Genomic DNA, 26,547 nt, shown 5'->3' with positions numbered 1-26,547 from the left:
TTAAGATTAATTATTAAATTAAAAATAACTATTGTTATTCTTTAAATAGATGACGCATTAATATTATATAGTAAAGTTTTTAAAATATAATCAGCTGTATGTTAACATTGGATTTTGCAATGTCATACGTTTGAATGTCATAATATTTATAATTTAAAAGAGCGTTTTGAAATACAAAATTTTTTATAATTTCGCAATCGTAGTGTATCTTATACTCTTTTTTTTTTCCTACAGACCATACTAATATTTAATATATTGTTTGGTAATCTTGATCGCCCTCATCTGAGATACTAACAACCTCCCGGTTGATAAAATGCATTTTTACCAAATAATTATTTGTGTTACTCCTACCATGTCCGTCCTAGGTTTTATAAAATATTTTGAAATTTATAAAGTGCATTTTCGATTTTATTTCAAAATTTTTTTTTATACTATTTATTTATGGTTATATTTACTTTTTCATTGAATTTAATTTTATATATTTTTAACTGTTATATTTATAGAAATTATATAGTAATTAAATTTTAAGATATATTTATTGTATCTTTTTTTAATTTCTTACAAGTTATTTTTTGATATTTCTATAAAAGAGAAATTTTTCAAAGATTATTATTAGTGTACTAAATTTGTTACATTTTTACAATAATAATAAAAGTAATAAAAATTTATTGCTTTTTACTACTTCTAATAATTGGTTTGTCAAGTTATGCAGGAAAGATTATCAAATTTTTCTAGTATAATGGCTTCTCAAAGAAGAACAAAACAAAATTTGGCATGTTTTTTAAATGATAAAATATTTGATAATTCTTTTAAAAATGCACCAACAGGTAATTATTAATATTTTATATAGATTATTTTGATAAGAAAATTTATTTTCAGAAACATCAGAAAATAATATATCATGTGGTAAGAAAGTTTCTCTAAACAATACAACAAAAAGTGAGATAAATACAATTGAAAGTAATAATACTCCGACAAATGGTAATGTTAAAAAAGGAAATCGAAAACAAAAAAAAGTTGCTTCAGCAAATACATTAGGTTCAGCTATGCAATCAATTTTGATAGATGATAAACTTGCATCTCCTACATTAGGTGGTGGAGCAGGAAAAGAAAAGAAAGAAGATTATTGGTATTATGATAAAGAAAGTGATGGATTTTATTATGAATTTGCAGGATCTAGAGGATGGAGAAAAAGAAATAAAAATACACCTATTCAATCTCTTCCCCAGACAACACAGACATTTAAAAGTAAAAATCCCCTACCAATGGAAATACCTCATCCACATGACAATGAAAATCTACCTAATTATTTTTATAGTGAATTTAACACAAATAAATCTATATTACCATCAACATCATCATCAGGATCACTCACCAATAAAGTTTATGATCCTCACTCTGATGGTTATTATTATAATATGGGAAGTGTAGAAGGGTGGAAGCGGCGGACAGACAGTGTGACATCATCATCTAAAAATTCTTGTTCATCACCAATATTTAATAATCAACAGTCTATTCGTTCTCAAGTTCAATCTAATGAGTCAGCGATTAGTTATGATAACGAATGGATTATTAATGGAAAGGATGGTGATAATAAAAATATAAATGAATTTGGATCGTCAGCACAATCAACAGGATCAAGTGCAGCTTCCTCTATTTTAGATGAAGGATTTCGACCTAAGTTTTTTATACCTAATCAAAATTCAATCACTTCAAGAACATATGCTAGTTATTTTGATAATATATCTACAAATAGAAATCAACAACGTCATCTACAACAATTACCTAAAAATGATTCTATTAAACAGGGATCTTTTGAGATACAAACAAATAAAAAAAATGTTAATCGTAATTTTGATGTTGAAATGCAACAAGAAAATAATGAAATAAATAATAAATTAAATTATTTTAAAACACGAGAACCACAGATGTTTGGTAATAATGAATCATGTACATTTATAGCTCAAAATTATGAGTATAATGATGTGTTTTTGGCAAGTGATTTAAATAAGGCTTTTTCTACATCTGAATGTTTTAATGATCGATCTAATTTAATTGACTCTACAAATAGAGATGTCTGGGGATTTAGGACAACTAACTCTGAAAGTGGATCATTTATATGTGGTGGAGAAGAGACTGACTACAAAGCTTTAGAACAAATTTGGCAAAATTTGGATAATAACTTACTTACTGGAGGTGAAATAGGATGTACAAACTAGGACTTTTTTTTTTTAATTTATAATATTTTTATATAATAATAGCTCATTTATTCAAATCAACGGCAGCGTAATCTAAACATTCATACATTTTTAATCTATACGTAATAATCTAATCTTGCCCTCATATTTAATATTTTTGCGGTATTTTTATTACAATAGTCACTAGAAATATGTCAGATCCTCATGTTATCATAATATTATTATTATATTTAAAGTAATATTGTATAATGTTACATATCTTTTATAATAAGTATGACTCTGTAAAATGTTGACACTTATTATTTCACTAGTTTATTATGCTAAATTTTTTTGTTGATTTGAAATGTCTTTCTTTTTTTTTTATTACAAATTTACGTAATTTTTATACATCATTTTATCTAGGAACATATTTAATCAGTTTTACTTATTTTATTTAAGTATTAAAATATATCATTTATTGATATGGACACATTAAAAGTCTTCTTCAAGTTTATCCGTTTGTAATACATATTTGTAAATGAAAGATTCATTACCTATTTTGTCATATATTATTTATCATTCATATATATTTGTCAATAGACCAATAAAATTAATTTCATATATAATATTTCTTTATTATTTATTGACTTTAAACAAAAAAAAAAGGGAAAGTTATATATTATTATACAATATAAAAAGAAAAATTTATTCTTAAAATAAGAATGTTTAATGTATTTCAATCTGATGGAAAAAAACATTCCCTATTAATTCTTATCTTAAAGTATTAAAAAGACAAATAATGGTTGACTATATAGTCTTTATCAAATAATTAATTCCGCTTTTATTCTATTATTGTTAGGAATAAAACTTTCTTATTATTATTTGAAACTAAACCTCGTTAAAAATGTTTTTTCAAAAAAGCGCTCTATTATTAATAATTTATATTTTTATTTTTCTAAAAAAATTAGGTCAGTTTAAAGAGATATAAATATTAAGTATGTAAAAAAAAATATTTTCTAGAAAGTAGTAACACATTTGACAGATGTTTATTGTGTAATCATATAATTGAATTAGCGGAAAGTCATTTCCACAAAAGTGAACCGAAAGATTTTGTTTTAAAGGAGTTAGAAACAGAATGTCTTTATGTTGGGGAGATATGCGGAGGTCGGCCTGCTGTCATGTACTGTATTAATCAAGTAAAAGAAAATATTAATTTAATATATGATGATTTTGAAAAAAAAATGAGACCACAAGAAATTTGCTATCAAATAGGTGATTGTAAATAATTCTTAATATAAAACTTACTCATTTATATACTTAATAATGATATTCTCATTGTTATCTTAGGATAATAATAAAAAAATGTAAATGTATAAAAGTTTTATCGTAATATTATAAAGATTTTATAAAAAATAAAAAGATAATTTTTAAAAAATAGGAATAAAGCTTTTAAGGAATTTTGTTACATTTATTTATATTTTTCAATTTTCGTTTTGAGACTACTTTCTGAACACTTTGGCAGCTTGTTTAAACAATTTTTCTAAATTTTTAAAATTACTTTATTGATATAACTTTATATTAAAAATATTACTATATCTAAATAATTAAATGTGCTTTATTTGATGCACTCTATATATTTGTTAAATTATATAATATTTTAGATTATTTTTTATTATATTTAATTATTTTTTAAGTATATTAACATGTTTGATATTTTTATATGGATTATTATACTCATTATTATATTAGCGGTAGTATTATTAGTCTTACTATCTTTTTTGACACCATATCCAGTACGATCTCAGAAAGATTTTATGGAAAAAATTTATAGTTATAAAGATGATATTGAGTTTGATAATTTGTTAAATGAAAATGGAAGTAGGATTTATACAGATCCAAAATGTTACTTATCTGTTATTATTCCTGCAATGAATGAACAAGTTAGTTTTTTATTATTAGTTAAAAATATATATACTAAAAAAAATATTTCTTGTAGGATCGTATTCATATTATGCTTAAAGAATGTACAGAATATTTATCAAAAAGATCAATAAATGATAGTAAATTTTCATATGAAATTATAGTTGTTGATGATGGTAGTAAAGATAACACTTCTGAAATTGCTTATAAATTTTCAAATTTTAATTTAAAAATAATAAAATTACCACAAAATAAAGGTAAAGGTGGTGCAATTAGAGATGGTATTTTACATTGTCAAGGAAAATTAATACTTTTTGCTGATGCAGATGGTGCCACTAAATTTAGGGATTTTGAGAAGTTGGAAAAAAAATTTAGAGAAATGAGTAATAGTGATAATGATATAGATTATACTTTTCCTGGAATTGTTATTGGATCACGTTGTCATTTAGAGAAAGAATCTATTGCTGAGAGAAGTTTATTTAGGACTATTTTAATGAAAGGATTCCATTTTATTGTTTATTTACTTACCGTAAAATCTGTACATGATACACAATGTGGCTTTAAAATTTTTTCACGAGCAGCAGCAGCAAAATTATTTCCTTTAATACATATTGAAAGGTGGGCATTTGATGTAGAGTTACTTTATTTGGCAGAAAAACTTTATTATCCCATAAATGAGGTTGCTGTTGAATGGAAAGAAGTTGACGGGTCAAAAATAGTTCCCGTTTGGAGTTGGTTACAAATGGGAAGAGACATTATGCTTATTTGGTTTCATTACCTTACTGGTAAATGGAGTATCACAAGATAATTTTATTTATAAAACTTTATCAAATAAATTATACTGTTATATTTAAAAATATTTTTAATATGTAAATTATTTTCATGTTTAGATTCAAAAATAATGTAGTAAAAAATAGAATATGTATAGTTGTAGTGAAGAATTTGTGTACTTTGTAGCTTTTAATAATTTTATTTTAATAGTGTAAAAGAAACATTTTTAACTACCAACTAGCATTACTACATCTAATTTATTAGTTAAGAGGTTGTCTATGGCTTTGACTTTCAATCAAACAGTTAAAAGAATCGACTGTCTATATTTATTATTTTGTCTTATCTTTTTGCACGTTGATGATTTTCATCCATAGCATTTACTAGTGTATATACCCTATTTGCAATGACACAGTTGTTAAGATAAAAAAAAAATATATTTTTTATATAACGATCATATTTTTATTTTATTATATTTTTCTTATCGCTTTTATTAAATTTTAGATAACATGACTGAGATATCAGAACTAAGAAGAAGAAGGAAATTATCTTCTGATAGTCTCGGGAAACGTAAGCAAGAATTTTTTTCTTCAAACAAAGAGTGTGATAGACCTGATAAACCAATTCATAAGCCACAAGATTCATTATTTAGTAGTAGTTCTGGATGGACAAATTATAGGGGTTTTTTAAATTTAATTATTTTATTACTAGTTATTTCAAATGGTAGAGTTGCATTAGAAAATCTAATGAAATATGGTATATTAATTACACCCTTTGAATGGATAAAATGTATTTTTACTGATTTTTATACATGGTCAAATTTTTCTATTATCCTTCTTTCAAACGTGACTATTATAATAGTATTATATGTTGAGAAGTTATTGGCTTATAAATATATCAATAACAAGGTCGTTATCATTTTTTACATATGTTTGTTATTATCACATATAACAATTCCAGCAATAATAACATTACAATATATAGATGCTAATCCATTATTTTCAAATTTGGCTTTATCGATTATTGTTGTTCAATTTTTAAAACTTTGGTCCTATGTTCAAGTAAATTATTGGTGTAGAAATCAAGAAAATGTTACATCATTAAATAGAAAAAATTCAAGTGATTCAAATGATTCTGGAAATTGTTCAATACAATCAAAAAATGTTTATCCCGAAAATTTAACATTTTATGACATATATTATTTTATGGTTGCACCTACATTATGTTATGAATTAAATTTTCCAAGGACACCAGGAAGAAGAAAAACATTTTTAATAAAAAGAATAATTGAAATGATTTTTTTGCCAATATTATATACAGCTCTATGTCAACAATGGATAGTTCCATTGGTAAAAAATGGAGTTGTACCATTTTCAGAAATGAATATTTCAAAAATGACAGAACGTGTTTTAAAACTTGCTATTCCAAATTTACTATTATGGTTGTTGATGTTTTATACTATCTTTCATTCTTTTTTAAATTTAATTGCTGAAATTTTAAGATTTGCCGACAGAGAATTTTATAGGTAATAAATAATAATACATAATATAAAATAAATATTTTTAAGAGATTTTTGGAATGCAGAATCTATTGGAATGTTTTGGAGGACATGGAATATACCTGTTCATCGTTGGTGTGTTAGACATTGTTTTATTCCTTTAGTTGAATTAGGATATACAAAATATGTTGCTTCAATTGCAGTTTTTGTTGTTTCAGCATTCTTCCATGAATATCTTGTTTCAATTCCATTAAAAATGTTTAGATTATGGGCATTTAATGGGATGCTTGCTCAGATACCTCTTAATATGTTTTGTGATAAATTTGTCAAAAAAGGTAAACTTGGAAATATAATTGTTTGGCTTTCCCTTATATTGGGTCAACCAATGGCAATACTTATGTATGTTCATGATTGGTATATGATAAATTATCCACCTGTTTAATAAATTTATTAATAATTAATTCTATAATCTTTTTTTTTTACTAACAAATAATTTAAAATTATACATATTTTTTTATTTCAAATATTTTTGATATGATCAATACATTGATGTAATATAATATAAATTTCATATTTAAAAGTAATATTGAAAACAAAAAAAAAAAGTTATACACATTTAAAAATAAATAATCTGTAAACAATCTTTTTATTATTTTCTTACATTAGAAAAAATGTCAATCAAATTATTTTACATAAAATATTATTGAAATAGAAATTTAATTTGATTATTATTTTTATCATATGTTTGTTTTATAATTTAAAGCTATTAAAATGTTTTATAATTATTTTTTTCTTTTTTTTTTATAAAACAAAGATTAGTAATGCTAAGATAAATTTTATATTTTAAAGTGTAATACTATGACTCTTGAAAGAAAACAGTATAAAGAGAAAATTGTGTTTTAAAAGAAAAATATTTTTTTAACATATATTTAATGGTTAATATACATATAACAAATATTATTATCAATTATTTAAGCAAATTTTTTTTTTAAAAAATAAAATTAAAAAAATTATTTGGGAAATTTGCTTAATTAACAAACGAATTTCTTAACATGATCATGTACTTTTTATTCTGTTATTTTTCCAATTAATTTGGTAAAACGTTGTCAAAAGTTTATTTTTATATAAGATCCCAATTATAATGACATTTATTTCTGGTTTACCATTTGCTTTAAATATGTTCAATAATTGTTATTTAGAATGTCAAGATGAAAATTTCAATGAACATGAATATCATGAATATTCTCCACACATCTATGAGATAGCAAAGAAGACTGCTGTTAAAAGAAAAATAATGAAAGAATTAGAAGATTGGTTAGTTTCTCATGATTATATGATGAATTGTTATGAAAAAGACCACGAAGGTTGGCATCGATTTCCACTTAGACGTCGATCAACACCCGAAGACATGGAATACATGGATCAAATAACCAATTCTTCATTTTTAGATGATGTATTTAAAGAAAATAAGGATAACTTTTTTGTTGATGATTGGAGAGATCTCATTTCTGTAAAATCAGTACCCTGTTCTAGAAATGGACGTTGTGTGTATGTTGAAAGTTTTGGAAAATCTGCTGAAAGGCTTAATGATGTAGATCCTCAATATTTTTACATAAAAACATTGGAGAATATTTCAGAGGGTAGATGCTATACTTTTTTCAATAGTCGAAAACCTCCTGTATTACAATTTCTTTGAAATCATCCTGTTTTCAAGACCACATTTAATTTGTACATATAATGATTTTTAATAGTATTTTATTAATAATAAATCGTTTTTTTGTATCATCAAATATTACTTATGAATTTTTAATTTGGATAAAAATAATAAAACATTATATTTTTTATCTAGTTTGTCCAAAGTTATGAACAACATATCTTTAGTTAACCTGTTAATAGTTTTCCAACAGTGTTGTGTAACAAGAAAGAAAACACTTACGACCCAAGCACATTAAATGTCCCAAGATCATGAAATATTTTGATATCAATATTATGACGATTTAAATTTTGGTAGATATATTGTAAAAGTTTTATGTAAATTATGAAGAAACAAAAATTCTATAAGAAGTAAGTTATGCATCATTTTAATAATTTCTAAATTATAGGTGGCTATTTCTTTTTTTTTTTTTTTTAATGCGACAGTTTTCGGAAATTATTGACAGGTGGTTATTTTGAAATGTGTGTTTTGACTAAATTTACAAATTTGTTTTTAATTTTAGCTTGTAAATAATAGAAATTTTAACATTTAACAAATATATTAAAACAATTTTACCACGCTTCAATAAGATCCCTTTATTAAGAGTGCATCATTCTGAGACACCTATTTATTATATTTACTTGGTAATTATACTTCTTTTTTGGCGGATTTTTTTTTGTTATATAACTATTAAATACAGACACTATTGTACTTATATGCATCCTTATTTCAGTTGTTCATTTATATATATACATATAATTACCATTTTGATATAGTTTTTTTTTTTTTATTTTTTAAAAATTGTGATATTGCATTTAATTTGAACTACTTTATGATGTAATATAAAATGATTTTATTATTTAATTTAAATTTCATTAATATTATTATGTCTGATATATATATATATATATATAAGTTTAATTGATACTAATTTATCTTTAATTAACTTTTGGCGGTAAATGGTGATTACATAAAAGATGTGTTTTCATTTTTAAAGTTTGTTTTCTTTTTATTAATATATAAATTTTTTTATTTAGTTTAAGATTCTAATTTTTTATTCTTTTTTTTAGAACTAATGGATCTATTTAATTTTTATGGTTGTGGAATGATTCATTTGATTGTCGGTCCAATGTTTAGTGGAAAATCGTAAGTCTTACTTGAATGATTTTTTGGTAATATTTTTTTTAGAACTGAATTGTTCCGTCTTACTAATAGACACATTCTTGCCAGTAAATCTGTAATTATTGTCAAATATGAAAAAGATAATCGTTATGAGGAGGAGTTGGCGTCAACACACGATAAGAGGACAATGAAAGCAATAGGAGCATTACATTTGAAAAGTATATTAGATAAGATTAAAGCATACGATGTTATTGGTATTGATGAAGGACAATTTGTAAGTCCCCCTTTCTATTTCTTATTTTTAATTTTTAGTTTGATGATGTTGTTGAAGTCTGTGAATTTTTGGCAAACCTTGGAAAAATTGTAATAGTTGCTGCACTAGATGGAGATTTTCAGCGTCGTCCTTTTAAGAATATCATCAACCTTTATCCCTTGTGTGAAAAGATTGAAAAATTGAGTGCTGTCTGTCGGTCATGTGGAGGTTTTGCCTCTTTTACCCTTAGAACTATTTCAAATTCAGAAATTGAAGTTATTGGTGGGGAGGATATTTACAAAGCCGTTTGTAGGTTATGCTATTTGAAATTCAAAAATGAATTTAATACACAACAAAAAGAAATAAAAACTTTTAAGGAAATACTAAATAAAGAACGTTTTAATAATGAGATATTATTTTCTCCAAATGATAATGAAAATTTAGATCCAGCAATATGTACATAAAATTTTTAATTGATGCATTGAGGTCATTTTTTATGGTACACGTTTTATTTTTAAAATAATGATTATATATTTTTCATGAATTTTTATTCTAACGTTTTCTATTAATAAAAATATAAATCATTGACCTTATTTCAAAATGTATATAAGGAATTTTATTATACTAAAGAACAAAAATAATGGAATTTTAACCAACAAAATAAAATATTTTTTTTGAAGAAAATTAAAAAAAAAAACAAAAAAAAAGGTAAAATATTAAAGGTTTAGTTGATCCATAAACCAAGGACGTTTTGTATCTCGTTCAGTCAAAATATCATGACCATCATCTGTAACAAGAATCATTTGCTCAAATTGTGCAGAATTTTTTCCATTTAAAGTGGCAACTGTCCAGTCATCAGGCCAATCAACACTTTTTGAAGATCCAATACATAACATTGGTTCTATTGTAAAACAATGTCCAACTTTCATAACTCCTTTTTTATTATTTCTATAATGTCTTATTCTTGGTGTTGTATGAAATAGTCTATGACATCCATGTCCCTCATACTCCTTTACCGTTTTTAATTTTTCATCTTCAGCAACTCTCTGAATAATATTTCCAATTTCATTATAATTTGCTCCTGGTTTGACACATTTTATTGCTTCCATTAAACATTTATATGTCGTTGATACTAGATGAACATCTTCTGCATTTAATGGTTTTGAAACAATAAAAGTTTCATTTAAATCTCCATGAAATCCATTTTTGTATACGGTAACATCAACATTACATAAATCTCCCTCTTTAAGTTTGTAATCATCAGGAATACCATGACAAATAACTTCATTAACTGATGTACAAACTGACTTTGGAAATTTATAATAATTCAATGGTGATGGGTAACATTCATTTTCAATACACATTTCATGAACAAGAAGATCAATATCATTAGTCTCAATGCCAATATCTATCATCTTAGCTACTTCATCTAAAATTTTTCTTCCTAGTTTGGCAGAAACCCGAACACCTTCAATTTCTTCATCATTTAAAACCTTAAAATGTCAATAAATCATATAAAACTAAATTACTTTAATTTTTTTACTGTCTTTAATCTCTTCTTCCTCAAAACATATACCATTTATATTATTAGCATAATCTGGTCTACGAATATGATTAGGGATAATATTTTTTTTTGAAATTTTTCCTCTCTTTAAATTACCTGTATATTGGTAATTTTTAAATAAATCAGAATACATCTGTTGATCAAGCATAAATTTATACAAAATGAAACTTGAATTTGATATTTGACTTAAAAAATTGTTTTTAATCAATTTTTTATCTAAAGTATTAGCCATATAAAAAAAATACTTTTACTACTACTGTATATGTTTTTTTAAATGATTGGAATAATGACAAAGTTTGTAACAGATAATAGTTGTAAGACTAATTTTTTATTCATAACTAGTATTTTAATATCAAAAAATTGGCAACTTTATTTTTATGTATTTTTAATTCAAGAAAATTTATTACACTATTATAAAATAAAATTTGAAAAAAAAAGAAGAAATAAATACTTTTTTATTTTAAAAAAGAATTTATTAACAAAGATTTTTGTAATAAAATTTCATACTCGTTTAAACATTGTAAAAAGTTGAAACAATTAATTAATACCAACTGTCATTAATATCATCTAATAATATTACATTTGAATATCTTTTTAATGCTTCTAATACATCTTTCTTTTGTACATATAATCCTTTTCTATGTTTTGCCATTTTTACAGATACTGAAATAAGATCATCAAGGTAATCTGATAGTGATTCAATTAAAAGCACACAAATATCATTAGTTATACATAAATTTGGTTCCAAGATAGCAATATATTTTTTAATATTGTCCAAATTAATAATATCCGACCCAATATAATCTTGTTTTTCAAAATTTTTTTTTGTCTCATCCATTTTTAGTAGAGATATTTAATCAAAATAATTTATTATAAAAATTAATTTATAATCAACTAAAATATATATACAAATGAGTTAAAACATGAAAAAAAAAATTGAATCAAATACACAATGGGAATTTTAACTTAAAATCATTTTAGATGTCTTTTCTCAATAAAAGTTTATGTGAAAATCATTTTTTTTTATTGTCTTTTTTATGATTTACCTATAGCATTGTTTTATCATTACTGGTAACATATCATGTATAACAAGAATTCTTATTATCAAACATATAATAATTTATTATATGACTATGGTATATTTAAAAAAAAGAGGTATTTTATAATTAATAAAACTGTAAGTTATTTAAGTGAAGTAATTTTAAAGCAAGAAATAGATTAATCTAAGAAATATTGTTATTTAATATCCAGCCAAGGGATTTTTTAAATTATGATTTGATTGACTGTATTGAGCCATTCCTGGTGAAAGATTATTATTTTGGTTGTTGTAATTCATTAATTGTTGTGAAGATGAATCAAACTGAGAATTTGGTAAATAGTTTCCATTATTTTGTGAATTTTGTCCACTTAATTGACTTCTAACAAGATAATGTACATTATTCTGCGTATTAACATCCGATGGTTGAGTATTATATGAGGAATCGGTTGGGATTTGTTGTTTAATTTGATTAAACTGTGCTCTCAATTGTTCATGAATACTTCCAGCACTATTTTGCATACTATTCATATTATCATTAATTCCTTGTTGTACATTTTGACCAAATGTTTGTAAATTTTCTCCTGTATTTTGGCCAAAATTGCTTAATGCCTGACCGGCACTATCAATACCACTGGATATAGATTGTCTCATGTTACTTATACCTGTTTCAATGTTACCACCAAAACGCTGAAAACCTCCACCAATTGACTCGATTCCACTGCCTACATTTTGGATTCCCCGACCTAGTGCTTCTTGAACATTTTGTGCTTTATTGACACCTGTGTTAAATGTTTCCTTAGCATTACTCCAAATATTTGATGTAGAATTTGTGATTTGATCAATTATTCCATTATTAGAATTTACTGGAATCCATTTTGATTCTGGATGACTATTGTTATCCGTTGAAATAATATTTCTTCTACCATTTTGTTGCATGTTTTGTTGACCATTTTGTTGCATGTTTTGTTGGCCATTTTGTTGTATATTTTGTTGCATATTCTGTTGACCATTTTGTTGATTATTATATTGATTCTGATAACCAATTTGAAGATTATTTGGATCATTATAATTAGGTGTTACAATTGGACTTCTATTAATTCCATTATTATAGTTAGGTGATTGTTGTTTATTATTATAGAAATTTTGTTGTTGGTTAGGAAATTGTTGTAAATTACTGGGAAATTGGCCGGTATTACTATATCCTTGTCCCATCATTCTCTGACCATTTTGTTGTTGTTGTCCAACAAATAGACCATTTCCATAATTATTTTCCATAGAAGGATTTGTAGAATAGGGGATATTTTGTACATTACCATTAAATTGGTATGATGAAAATTGAGGCTTATTGAGATTTGGATTAACATTATTAATATTATAACCTTGTGCAAATGATTGCCATTCTGGGACAAAGAAATAGAAACACATACGACTAAGTATATTTAATTTTGATTGACTTTTAATTAAGTCATTCTCAATACCATATTCAGGTAAACAAAAATCAAAACAATCTGTACATCTTAAACTTTTTTGATTTGTACCAACACTTTTTAATTCCACTAACTTAGCTCCATTACATTCTGGGATACCTGGATTAACATAACTAACTTGTAAAATATTATTAGCATTTTGTGGAATGTAATTCCAATGTTCTTCCCATCCAGTTGATTGAGATGACAATCCTCTTGTATTATGTGCTGCTTTACGTAACTCACTGATATCCTTTATTTTATCACTTCCAAATGACATAACAAAACAATATAAAGTTTTTGTTCCATTTTTTAATGAAGGATCATATATAATTGCTTTATTTGTTTTAAAATCATATACTGATACATAATTAGCTTTAAAAGGAACATGTCCAGTCATGTCAAATCGAACTTGTTGATTACTATCATCAATAGTTAAATGTACACCAGTACTTTCTACAACTCCTGAACCTTTAACAGAAGCTGGTGGTGCCCATTGAAAATTAAAAACTGACTGATATTTTGGTATTAGTACAGCACACAGTACAATAGTTAGAATTATTGCAATAGTAAAAAAAAGAAAAAGTAATGTACAACAACATTTTTGATTTATTTTTAAAAATTGTATAAATTCTTGTAGCCTATTTCTTTTTGGTTGATTTGATGTTAAACTATCTTTAGAATTTTTTGATAAATTAGAACTAATTGGACGGGTTGAGGAATGTGTTGAGTGTGTACTTTTACTTCTATCTTTTTCATCAGTTATAACTGATGGTGATCTAATTTTTACCTCTCTTTGTGGATTATGAATTGTCGTTGAGGCAACACTTGTTGAAGGATATGGTGAATATAATGGTTGTTGAGTAAATTTACCTTGAGGTATAGAATTATTTTTTATTGTATTATCATAATTAGTATTAATATGTGTTGTGGGATTTAAAGGATTTATATTATAACTTGCATTACTTAGATGTGATACACTAGTTTGTCTTGAAAGATTTTGATTATTTCCATGATCAATATCATAAGATGTTGAATGTGGATTTACATTTGAATGTTGTAATGGTACATTATATCGTGTTGTCTTATCATGTGTTGAGGATGATGTTACCGTTACAACATTTTGCCATGAATTATGTTTATTAGGATGATCACCTAATGAATCTCCATTAACAAGTGACAATTGAGCTGTTGCACCACGAGGTTCAGCCTCCAATTTTGGCAAAGTTATCATATTATATTTTGTTAATTCTAATAATTTTATTATTTTTTTTTGATCTAAAAAAAATAAAGAATATAATTATAGTATAGAAAAATAAGTAAATAAATTAATAAATAATGTAAATTAACTTGTTTATAAAGTTATGCTTATATGAAACATATTTTAAATAAGAGTTATATGTTAAAGTTTGTGATATAATATAGTTTAACCATTTAATTTGAAGAGGTGTGTTATTTGCAGAAGTGACCAAGAAGCTTATCAGTATATATCTCTATATAATCAATCTGTTGTTTTAATAAAATATAATATATATATATATATATATAAAGGTAACTCAACCCTTATATTCTTCTTCCTCTAATTATTGTATTAAGGTAAACTAACATAACGTTTTTGTCCATATACGAGGAAGATGGTTGGTTCAAATGTATTTACTATAACGAATAAAGGTACCCCTTTATCATTGTATACACCCTCATATATATATATATATGTTACTTTGGGAACACACTTTATTAAAGGAGTGAGCTAATTGAAATAACTGAAAATACAAAACGGTCATTTTATATGTGTATAATTGTAATTATGTTGACTATATATTCTATAAATTTAATCATTTACCAATCTCTTGTTTTGGTGCCTTTTTCTTTTTAACAAACAAACTCAATATACCACTAGTATATATATAAATATATATATTAATAAATATGATTTTAAAAACATACTAGGGTATAAATTTTAAAGACGTTACAAATTAAATAAAGAAAACAACCCACCTGTAAAGTTTAACCCCATACCAGGGATCTTCTACTTGAAAATAAAAATATCTTATAATTTTACAACAATAACAATGTTTACATATTCTTTTATTTTCAATAAAATTACTTGTTAAATCAAATATATATTTGTCTTCTATAAATACAAATTCTTTATATTTATAATTTGGCTAAGCAAATGATAAATTTTTGTACTATTAATAATGGACCATCAATATTTAAAATAATTTGCATAAAATACCTTTATATTAATTAATCTTTTATGATAATAAAACATATTATTATTATTTGTGTGAATTTATGATAATTTAATGAAAATTTTTATTGTAGAAACTTTTATAAACAATTTTTAAATTATTAAATATTTTATTCAGGAAAAAAAAATATATATATTTTAAAAGAACAAGCCATATATGTATCAATTGAACAAAAAAAAACCGGATAAAAACAATTTTTTTTTCTTAAATCAAACAATATTATTAAATTTCTTACCAATATTTTTTTACCAAATAATTCTTAAAACATTTTACATAAAATATTGAAATTTTTTTTTTCAAACAACTTTTCATATTTTATTTTATATAAATTTTTAATTTATTTAAAGATAAACTTCTCTAGTGTATTACTTCTATTAATAATTATAACACATTGACTTATAAATTATAATATATTTTAATAGAAAAATAAGTCAATTGTAAATTTATTCCATGCTTTAAAAGAAACACTTAAATAAGTATCATTAAACAAATAATCATATAATTGTTATCATCTTAGTAAAGAATTAAAATTTAATTAAAAACTTGAACAGCCTAAGAAACTAATATGTTAATTCAATTATATTTCTTTTGTAACATTATATGAAGATTGTATATATTTCTTAAATCATACTTATTATGGTTAACTATAGGACAGTTCATTCAATGAACTATTTTAATTATCAAGTGATAGTTATTAATAGTTTCTCAAATAAATATTTTTTGCTCTTTTAATTATCTAATCTATGATAAAAAAAATCTTTATAATGTCATAAAATAATACTTCTATTGATAAAATAATTTTTTTTTATCTACACCAGAAAAAAAAAAATTAAAAACTCACTAAATCGTGTTAAGAAAACAAAGCGCGTTTACTCAATAAGTATGTATCGTTATTTTGGTGTAATTATTTACTAAAATGTACCACAACTATATTTATAATTTATTTTGACACAACAATATTGAAATTTGTTTTTTTTTTTGATTCATAATAAATTATTAAAAATATAATATATTCTTTAGTGTTGGATTTGATTGAAATAACATATATTATAAATTATTAATATATAAAGACAGAAAAAGTTGTATCTTAGTACACACTACAGGATATTTGTTTAGTTTTACTTGATAAAGTTCAAGTTAATATTGTAGAAAATTTTCAATACTCTTCTACATATAAGAAGGATATCTTTCAAAGAAGAAAAACTTAGTATCTATATATTTTACATTGTTATTGATTATTTTGTAATCATTTTCTAAAGATTTTAGTATTATACTCTATATTATATTGTACTAAAAATGCATGAAGTTTAGAAAAAAAAAGTTTTTTTTTTCTTATAATTATCAATTTTTTTTTAGTTTGGTTTATAAAATAGAACTTATGATATAACAATATTTATTTTTTTTCTACCTATTATTGCTATATTTATATTTACTATAACTATAGAAAAGTTAGGCATAATTAAAATATTATTTTTTTTATACTATTTTCAATAAATTGCCTACTGTTATCTTTTGTACTAATATTTAATTTAACTAAACTTCATATTAATAAATATATGATCAGGTATATATTAAAAAAATATTCTTTATATATTTCTAGAAAGTTAATGACTTAATTTTTTATAAATAAATTTTCTTTTATTAAATAATTATTTCTTGTTTAAAAATCGTTTTTAAATTACTTGGGAAAATTTACAATGAATAATGTTATAATGTGTTGTTATATATATAACTGTCTGGTATTTGAGTATTTTCTACAGATTAAAGGAAGTAGCTTTCGTTAAATGATATCTATTGATATATGTATATATACTTTTTAGGCACGTTGTAAAACTACATTTCTCTATTTTATATTATTTCCTTTTTTTATATTTTATGAGCATCAGTTTTTTATTCTAATGTAATCGCTAAAATTTTTAAAATATATTTTTTTTTTATAAATTAAAACGCGTCATACTACTACAAATGAATTGCCTCTTTGTTTCTCTTCTTAGATAAAATGGTAATGTAGAATTGTTGAATTATATAAAGTTCATGGTATTTAGATACAATAAATCAATAAAATCGTAGATAAGAATAGAATATTTTTTGATAATTTAGTACTAATAGAATGATATTAATAAATATTAATTATACTCTTATATAAATTTTTCTAATTTTTTTTTTTTTTGTACAAAACTATTGTTTTATTTTTAGCGTGACATACGGGAAATTGCCAACATTAAACTTTTACTAATTTTTTCTTAAAGTTCTCAAAAAAAGCACGATGAATATATTTTGTGAGGGTATGAATGTTGATATTAAACGTTCAGATGGACGAGTTCATGGAGCCTGTATATCTCAGGTTAATTCAGTAAAGCAATGTGTACATGTTGAGTGGTATGAAGCTGTAAGTTTTTAAATATTTTATATATTTTAATTTATTTATAGGGAGAAACAAAAGGAAAAGAATTACCAATTAGAACACTTCTAGCAACAAATCCAATGTTGGCACAAATGTATCAAAAAAGTTTAAATAGTATGACAACATCAACATCCTCTCAACAAGATAGTACAATTTCTAATAAAGTTGCTCCAACATCAAATAATGATCAATCAAAGGTAAAACAACCAACAAAAACTTCTGTTCGTAATTCAATGTTTGTTACTCCAACAACAGAATTTCCCAAAAAAATTTTAACTCCATCCTCGGGAGCAATCAAATTTTTTGATGAAGATGCTTTAAAAGAAGATTTAGATAAGACGGATTTTATATCACCTTCCGGTAAAAATAAACCAAATTCTATAAAATTTCCAGGAAAAAGTCAAACTGTTTTAGAAATAGAAAGGCTTGCTAAAGAACGTGAAGAAAGAAGAGCTAAACAAATTGAGGATAGAAAACAAAAAGAACAAATGAAAAAAGTTGATCCAAATAATCCAAACTGGGAGTATTATAATCAAATCCGTGAAATTCAAAGTGGTCTTTCATTTAAACCACTTATTCCATCATTAAATATTTCCGAGAAACGTATTGCAGTATGTGTTCGTGTAAGACCTTTGTCAGAAAAAGAAACAAAAAGAAATGAAATTGAAGTTCTCTCAATACCACATTCAAAACTTCTTATGGTTCATCAACCACAAACAAAAGTTGACACAACAAAATATATTCAAAATTATAATTTTGATTTTGATTGTGTTTTTGATGAGCATGCATCAAATGATAGTATATATAAAGCAACAACACAACCATTAATACAAACATTTTTTGATCAAGGTTTTGTTACATGTTTTGCTTATGGACAAACTGGATCTGGTAAAACTTTTACAATGAGTGGTTCTAAAGGAGGCACTGAAAATAACACCAAAGGCATCTATGCTCAAACATCAAAAGAAATTTTTGATAAACTAAATTCAAGTCAATTTAGGAATTCGGGATTTTATATAGATTGCGCCTTTTTTGAAATATATGGTAATAAAGCATATGATTTATTAAATAATAGATCAGAATTAAAAGTTTTGGCTGATAATAATGATGAAGTTCAAATTGTTGGATTAAAAACACAACAATGTAGTACAGATTCTGAGGTGCTTCAAGTTATTAAAAAGGGAGTTTTAAAAAGAATTTCTGGACAGACATCTGCTAATGCTACATCTTCACGATCACATGCCATATTCCAATTTATTCTTAAAAATAGTGAAGGAAAATTATGGGGAAAATTGTCACTTGTTGATTTGGCTGGAAATGAACGTGGTGCTGATACAGGTAACAGTGATATTCAAACAAGAAGAGAAAGTGCAGCAATTAATAAAAGTTTGTTAGCACTTAAAGAATGTATCCGCCATATGTCAGATCCAACAAAAGAACATGTTCCTTTTAGAAATAGTGCTTTAACACAATTTTTAAAAGATTCATTTATTGGAAAAAATTCAAAATTATGTATGATTGCTATGGTATCTCCAGCAATTGGTTCATGTGAAGCTACTTTAAATACTTTACGGTATGCTCATGCAGTTAAACAATTATTAGGTGATAAAGAACCAACAAATATAGATGATATTGATATGAAATATGGTGATTCAGAGGAAGATTTTGATGAAAGTCCAAAAGGAAATGAATCTATCTTACAAAATACATTTTTACCAGATGTAAAAGATTGTAAAGAATCAATGATTCAAGTAGCTGAAAAGTCACTAAAAAAATTAAATCTTTTATCAAATAATTTGGAAAAATTTATTAATAAAGGAAATTCTATTTCTCCAAATAATATTCAATCATATGTAGATGATCTTACAAAATTTATTTCAATATTAAAACCCCAAATGAATAATTTAGTAACAGATTTAGAGAGCGAATGTAATCAGTTAAATGAATCTCTTCAGAGTTGTGTAGAGAATAGAAAGCCAAAAGGAGTTAAAATGTATCGAAACTAGTTTTATCTTTTTTTTTTTTTTTGTAAATAATTGTAAATAACAATAATTAATATTGTTGATAAATATTTTGTACTATTAAAAAAAATAAATAAATAACATGTTTAAAAAAAAAATTTCATTTACATTTTTTTCATTTTCAATGGTACATGACAATGTGAATAGATACATGTATTGTTAACTAAGTTAAATTTAGATGGTGAATTGTTATTTATTTTTGATTCTGAATATGCCTTTTTCACCATTATTTTAATAATAATATGATAAGTTAGAAGTACTCCAGATAATGTTATTATTATGCAAATTTTCATAAATAAAGAAATTGAAATTATTTCATCCATATTTGTATTATCTATATAAGCACCCTCACATAAATTCCATGTTACCATAAATATACAACTATGAAATAACTAAAAATTATTAATTTGTTTAAAAAAAAATAATTTTAAAAAAAAATATCTACCTGATGACTATATCCTACAACATCAAATGTCCCTTCAAAAAATCTTTCAGGAATTTTACTACCCATAAAAAAACCCGATAAAAATAACCATCCCAATGCTTTGGTATGTAATTGAAGAGCTACATCTATATTTGAGATAGAATTAGCAAAATATCTTTCCAATAATGGGACATATATCCATAAAGCAACAATGATAGATGATATAACTTTTATCAAAATTCTCCCTTTCATAAAATTTTTAAAGACAAATAAATAACTTGTGCTTGTAAATTGTAATCCTAAGCTTGCAAACAATAAACAAGGAATATATCCAATATCATACCATATTCCTTGAGATTTTGAATTTAAATATCTTTGAATTCCAGTACAAATAGAAAAAAATGATATACCAAAAAAATCTATTAATAACCAAAAAACATGACTTGAATAACATTTTGAATGTAAAAGATGTGAGAATGATGAACAGATAAATAAAATTATTATACCAATGTATAAAATTAATAAATTAAAATGAGGACCATTAATAGATACAATTTCTGTGTAAAGATAATTAACTGATATATATATTGCTGGTAAAAAATGTGTCCAAAAATTTAGCTATAATTTTTGTATTAATGATAAAAAAAAATTTTTTTATTTCTTTAGTTAAAATTTACCATTTCATTATTTGGAATAAAAGCAGATAATATATAATAAATTGTAGATTTATGAAGTGGACGATATGATGTTAGGATGTGGCGTCTTCTTAAAATAACTGGAATATCATCAATATCTTTTGACATTTTAAAATCTAAAAATAATTATTAAATATGAAATTAAATGATTGAATACAAAAAAAAAAAATAAACATTTGAATATTAATATATATCTAATTTTTTTTTTCATTAAATTTTTTGTATTTTAATCATAAAAATAAGTTTTAAAAAAAATATATCAAGAGGGGTAATGTTTTACAATCATTCAAAACACGAAAATAAAATTTTCAACCATTCTTTAGAACTAATCTGGCAATTTTTATTTCTATAAAAAAAATTTTTTTTCCCTCGCATTAAAATAAATCTTTAAGAAAGATTAGTTTTTGTGTCAGTTAAATTTTTGAATGTAGTATTATTAATTATCTAAAAATAAAAATAAAAAAAAAATAATGATAGGAAATAAGTATAACAAAAATTATAATTTTTAAATATTATTTTTAAAAAATATTAATATAATTTATTTAATTTGATTAAGTATCAAAACAATATTTATATTAATATAGTTTTGTCATTGTAATTAAATATGAAATATCTTTAAATAGATTTTTCTTTCAACTAAAATTTAATGGACTTAATTAGCTTTTAAATATATATACAAAAAAAGTTTTTCTTATATTAAATTAAAATAACAGAAAGAAGTTTAAAAATTATTTTACAAATGATATATAGTTTTGGGGTAACTATTATAAAAACGCAATCTAAAATTTATGATATATTGGCTGTTTGGCAGATACTACTATAAAAGAAATTTTTTTTCTATGATTTGAGTAAAATAGAAAAATTAAATGTGTAAATATGGTATATTTCAATTGTTTACAAAATGTTATTCAAAATATCTTTAAAATATTTTGTAATACTATAACATTTCATTCATACGGTTATTTATTTATTTATAATAGGGCTAAAAGGTAACAAATTATACATAAAATATAAAAAGTAAATATATTATGTTTAAGTACATATAAAACAAGTACCAAGTAAATAACAAAACATATAATATTTTTATTTTAGACTTTCCTATTTCTAAAAATATGTAACAAAAAAAAAAAATACATTTATGCTTAAAGCTTTTGAAATTAATATGACAAAATATAACAATAAAAAAAAAACTTTAAAAATTTTTTTTTTTAATTAATAAAGAATTAAAAATTTTTTATTTTTTTTGGATATAATAAAGAAAAAAACTAAATAACATGTTAAGATATGCAATTAAATTTTTATTTTTTTAAAAAAGATAAGCTTCAAATGGAAAAACAATAGAAAATATTTTGTAATTTAAAAGTTATCAAAGTATTAATGGATAAAAAAATATTTAAATTTGAATAAAAAATTATCAAATTATTAGAAAAATATGCGGTACTATTCTGTTATACCCCCCCCCCAAATTAAAATGATAGAAAGTACTTTATAATTAATAAAATTTTTTCAAATAAAATCTTAATTACTTAAAGAAAATAGAATGAACCCAATATAAAATAAAAAACATAAACAAACTTTTTTAAAAATTAGCTAATAATAATAGAAAACATGATGAGATTTGATATTTGAGTCATTTTTTTTTTTTCGTTTCATGATAAAATTTAACGACAATTTTTTAATTTCATGATAAAAATTAATGATAAATTTAATTTTTTTAAAATTTTTTTTTTCCATCTTGTAGAAAAGAAGATGGAGAATCTGATAGACCTATTTACTTTTCAAAAAAAATATTTTTTATATAAGTTTCTATCATTTTAAGCAAAAAAAGGGTTTAACAGAATTTTACCAAGATTAGTAACAAATAAATAATAAATTAATTTTTTTTTTTTTAATTTTTTTTAAAATTTTTTTTTTCCATCTTGTAGAAAAGAAGATGGAGAATCTGATAGGCTTGTTTTTTTTTAAAAAAAAATAATTTTAAGACAAGTTTCTATCATTTTTATTTGGGGGGGGGTATAACAGAATAGTACCAAATATGCTATAAAAATAAGTAACATGTTAACTTATATAAATATATATTAAATGGATTGGTATTTATTGTGATGGAAAGTTATGAATATATGTATATATATGTAACAATATATTATTGAAAAATAATAGTTGTACTGATATACATAATTATTAAAATACTATCATTCAAATATCTTATAGTAAAATTTTTTTTTTCTATTAAAATAAATTATATTCATTATTAAATGTTAATTAAAACATCTATCTAATCTAAAAAAAAACATACAAATTATTTTAATTTTAAAAGTAATGTAAAATACTTCTTAAAATTATTTAAGATTTTTCATTTTCTGATACTAGAAATAGAAAACTTTTTTCTTTCATACTAAATGCATTATTTAAATAATGATAGCGATAAATCTTTAATATAGTTTATAAAAATTTTACATATATATCAAGTTCATATGTTTCTATACGATTACCAAATATTATTGTTATCATTAAAAATTATATAAAAAGAATTATATAATTTTTTTTTTATGTATACATAAAAGAAGCCTTGTTCTTAAATAGAAATTAAATTTTTGTTCATTATAAGATTAATAAAAATATTCTTTTTTTTTTTTTAATTTTATCAGCAAGGAAATTAACTTTATAGAAAAAAATTTTTTTTTTAAAAAAAGGACCAGTTTTATTATATCTCTTATTTTTCAATAGCATGTTTCGTAATTGTTGTGCTGTACTCCATCAATTTTGTATTACTAAACACATGTATGCCTTTAGGAATAATAATTTTTATAAAAGTTGTATCTTTAAGTAACTAAAATTAGATGTTCCACAAGATTTTAATTTATCTTATGTTCAAAGTTGCCTGTTATCACGTTTTTTTTTCTATCATAATAACTTACTAAAATATCTATATATTGTTGATCACATCTTATTAATTTCAGTTATTTGTAGTAAAGTTTTATTAACATTCAACAAAAAAAATTATTAATATTTCAATGATTTGGATATTTTTGAGTCTTTTTTTTTGTAGATAATATTGAAAATATATCTTCATTGTAACTATCTTTTCTCACGATATTACTTTTTTTTTTAAATAATTTTGTTGAAGAATAGAGTATATAAATATAATAAATTAGTAAAAAAAAAAAGAAAGAAAAAAAGAAATATGAGGAATAAATTATATAGATTGTGTCAAATTATATGTTAACATATCTCAAAAATAATAATAATAATAATAAGTTTAAGAAGGATATATGATTATCTTATAAATAAAATGGATTTAAGAAAAATTTTAAAATATATTTAAAATTACATTGTGATAATAATATAGTTGATTAATTTAAAACACAAAATTGTTTATTTAAAATTTTTATCCATTGAATCATTCTAAAATGTATGATAAAAGTATGGGATATTTTTATACATAAACACTAATCATTTATAAAATATTATATAGAATATATATATATAAAAAATATGTTATATATTGCAACTATAAAATATAATTTATACATATTTTTACAATTTTTTTGAAACATTTCAAATATATTTTTAATTACTTCTATTAAAAATGTTTGCATAAAATATTATATTAAAAAAAGAAAAAATTAAAATAAAAATATTTTTAATGATCAACACTTTTGTCAAACAATCTTTTGTTGATAAAATAAAATATTTATATTTTATTAAAATATTATTTCAAAAACATTAAATTGTTCTATTTAAAATTTATTAAATTTTTTTTAGAAATAAAAGTTTTTTATACTATATATCTTTTTTATTAGTTTACATATAATTTATTATGTACACAAATTTTTGAAAATATGAATTTCATGCATTTTTTCCTTTTAATTTATATGTATAGTTTTTAAATAAATATCGAAATATAATAATGAAAAAAAAAGAAGATAATGTTTATTTTAAAGTTTTTGAAAACAATTGCTTAATTTTGATAAAAAAAAAGTTATAATAAAATTATTAATAATATTTTATATAAAATTTTATTAATTAATGTTAACATATACAGTTTTTTTTAATGTTTTTTTGATATATCCTTTTAATTAAGACTTATTTATTAAATATTATTTAAAGTACTTTTTTAAAAAAAAAAAGAAATAAAATTGCTGATGAAATAATTATTGTCTTATTTTATTAAATTTATATTATAAATTTTATAATACTAAGTAATGAGAAAAAAAAAGTGGTAAATATGAATTAATTTTATAAACATCCATAATTTTGCCATTTCTCTTCTTCACATATTTTATCAGAATTGTTAGGTTCTGTATATAAATAACTATCTTGTTCCATTTCTACATTTTCATATACACTTAATGATTTATCATTTTCACGATCAATATGCCGACGTTCCCCCTCTTTTGGAACATTATTTTGTGATGAAGAGAAGAATGATGATACATCATTATCAGTTTTTGGAGTTGATGTTGCTTTAGGTTTAAAATGTTTCATATTTAAATTTGGAGTTCCTGAACGTGAATTAATTTGTTGATATTGTGTATATGATGGTGGTTTTTTTCCATATGGTGGAGGTAATTCTTTATTTTTATTTGTTAAACTTGATGATTTTTGCCTAAATGACATTGGTCTATATTGAAATGGGGATGTATTTTTTGATGATGCTGATGAAGTCACTGGATAATGTTGAACAGGTACTTCTATATTTTCACAATTTTTATTTATACTAGCTACTTCATAATCAATTGATCCTGCAATTGATGAACGTGATTCTTGTTGAGGATTATGATAATTATTACCACTAAATCCATTTCTATATCGAATATGATTTAAATGATTTCTATTATTAATTGTATCACATTCTAATTTTTGTATCTCATTTGATTTAATAAAATTTATACTATCATATTCAACTGAATTTGTATCACCTTCTGATGAACTGCAGGTACCTATTCCATTCATTGCATACTCTGAATTTAAATGATGTTCAACTAAAATAAAATATTTTATGAGATAAAAATATAAAAAAAAAACTTTTAAAATTATAATTTGCTTGAGATTCATATTTCGTCTCTTCATTTTATTTTGAGTAATATTAATTTATTATTTATGGAAAATTGTGCAAAAAAAAATATTTATTTAATTTTACAAAACAAAATATTCGACATACACCATTTCAACATAAAAAAAAATAGTATAATCATGCAATAAAAATTAAAAAAAAAAATATTAAAATTAATCACTGGAACTTCAA

At 22.8% G+C, this 26,547-nt stretch overlaps 10 protein-coding genes across 10 annotated transcripts; 5 read left to right on the top strand and 5 right to left on the bottom strand.

Annotated features, from left to right (window-relative positions):
• Positions 1-706: 706 nt before the first annotated feature.
• SRAE_1000119800 (Hypothetical protein) lies at positions 707-2,219 on the top strand (the record flags this gene model as incomplete). The annotated part of the gene is made up of 2 exons (XM_024648123.1): positions 707-827; positions 880-2,219. The coding sequence occupies 2 exons, from the start codon at positions 707-709 to the stop codon at positions 2,217-2,219; spliced, it is 1,461 nt and encodes a 486-aa protein (XP_024502133.1).
• Positions 2,220-3,081: 862 nt separating this feature from the next.
• Positions 3,082-6,805, top strand: SRAE_1000119700 (Diacylglycerol O-acyltransferase 1; the record flags this gene model as incomplete). Its single annotated transcript, XM_024648122.1, has 7 exons — positions 3,082-3,145; positions 3,198-3,455; positions 3,972-4,117; positions 4,174-4,882; positions 5,370-5,621; positions 5,850-6,390; positions 6,433-6,805. The coding sequence occupies 7 exons, from the start codon at positions 3,082-3,084 to the stop codon at positions 6,803-6,805; spliced, it is 2,343 nt and encodes a 780-aa protein (XP_024502132.1).
• Positions 6,806-7,504: 699 nt separating this feature from the next.
• Positions 7,505-8,059, top strand: SRAE_1000119600 (Hypothetical protein; the record flags this gene model as incomplete). The annotated part of the gene is made up of 1 exon (XM_024648121.1): positions 7,505-8,059. The coding sequence occupies one exon, from the start codon at positions 7,505-7,507 to the stop codon at positions 8,057-8,059; it is 555 nt and encodes a 184-aa protein (XP_024502131.1).
• A 1,072-nt stretch (positions 8,060-9,131) lies between these two features.
• SRAE_1000119500 (Thymidine kinase, cytosolic) lies at positions 9,132-9,895 on the top strand (the record flags this gene model as incomplete). The annotated part of the gene is made up of 3 exons (XM_024648120.1): positions 9,132-9,202; positions 9,245-9,452; positions 9,491-9,895. 3 exons carry the CDS (start codon positions 9,132-9,134, stop codon positions 9,893-9,895), a joined length of 684 nt encoding a protein of 227 aa, XP_024502130.1.
• Positions 9,896-10,147: 252 nt separating this feature from the next.
• SRAE_1000119400 (Methionine aminopeptidase 1) lies at positions 10,148-11,143 on the bottom strand (the record flags this gene model as incomplete). Its single annotated transcript, XM_024648119.1, has 2 exons — positions 10,148-10,924; positions 10,961-11,143. The coding sequence occupies 2 exons, from the start codon at positions 11,141-11,143 to the stop codon at positions 10,148-10,150; spliced, it is 960 nt and encodes a 319-aa protein (XP_024502129.1).
• A 393-nt stretch (positions 11,144-11,536) lies between these two features.
• SRAE_1000119300 (Transcription initiation factor TFIID domain and Histone-fold domain-containing protein) lies at positions 11,537-11,833 on the bottom strand (the record flags this gene model as incomplete). Its single annotated transcript, XM_024648117.1, has 1 exon — positions 11,537-11,833. One exon carries the CDS (start codon positions 11,831-11,833, stop codon positions 11,537-11,539), a length of 297 nt encoding a protein of 98 aa, XP_024502128.1.
• Positions 11,834-12,235: 402 nt separating this feature from the next.
• Positions 12,236-15,517, bottom strand: SRAE_1000119200 (Hypothetical protein; the record flags this gene model as incomplete). The annotated part of the gene is made up of 2 exons (XM_024648116.1): positions 12,236-14,778; positions 15,499-15,517. The coding sequence occupies 2 exons, from the start codon at positions 15,515-15,517 to the stop codon at positions 12,236-12,238; spliced, it is 2,562 nt and encodes an 853-aa protein (XP_024502127.1).
• Positions 15,518-18,021: 2,504 nt separating this feature from the next.
• SRAE_1000119100 (Kinesin-like protein KIF2A) lies at positions 18,022-20,165 on the top strand (the record flags this gene model as incomplete). Its single annotated transcript, XM_024648115.1, has 2 exons — positions 18,022-18,144; positions 18,186-20,165. 2 exons carry the CDS (start codon positions 18,022-18,024, stop codon positions 20,163-20,165), a joined length of 2,103 nt encoding a protein of 700 aa, XP_024502126.1.
• A 119-nt stretch (positions 20,166-20,284) lies between these two features.
• Positions 20,285-21,407, bottom strand: SRAE_1000119000 (Hly-III-related family-containing protein; the record flags this gene model as incomplete). The annotated part of the gene is made up of 3 exons (XM_024648114.1): positions 20,285-20,572; positions 20,626-21,222; positions 21,282-21,407. 3 exons carry the CDS (start codon positions 21,405-21,407, stop codon positions 20,285-20,287), a joined length of 1,011 nt encoding a protein of 336 aa, XP_024502125.1.
• Positions 21,408-25,538: 4,131 nt separating this feature from the next.
• SRAE_1000118900 (Girdin) lies at positions 25,539-26,476 on the bottom strand (the record flags this gene model as incomplete). The annotated part of the gene is made up of 2 exons (XM_024648113.1): positions 25,539-26,284; positions 26,464-26,476. The coding sequence occupies 2 exons, from the start codon at positions 26,474-26,476 to the stop codon at positions 25,539-25,541; spliced, it is 759 nt and encodes a 252-aa protein (XP_024502124.1).
• Between the last annotated feature and the right edge of the window lie 71 nt (positions 26,477-26,547).

This window comes from Strongyloides ratti, assembly GCF_001040885.1.
Source record: "Strongyloides ratti genome assembly S_ratti_ED321, chromosome : 1".
In the NCBI taxonomy this organism is placed as follows: Eukaryota; Metazoa; Nematoda; class Chromadorea; order Rhabditida; family Strongyloididae; genus Strongyloides; species Strongyloides ratti.
Note: the sequence above shows the minus strand (reverse complement) of the source record. Positions and strands in the feature narration are given on the sequence as shown.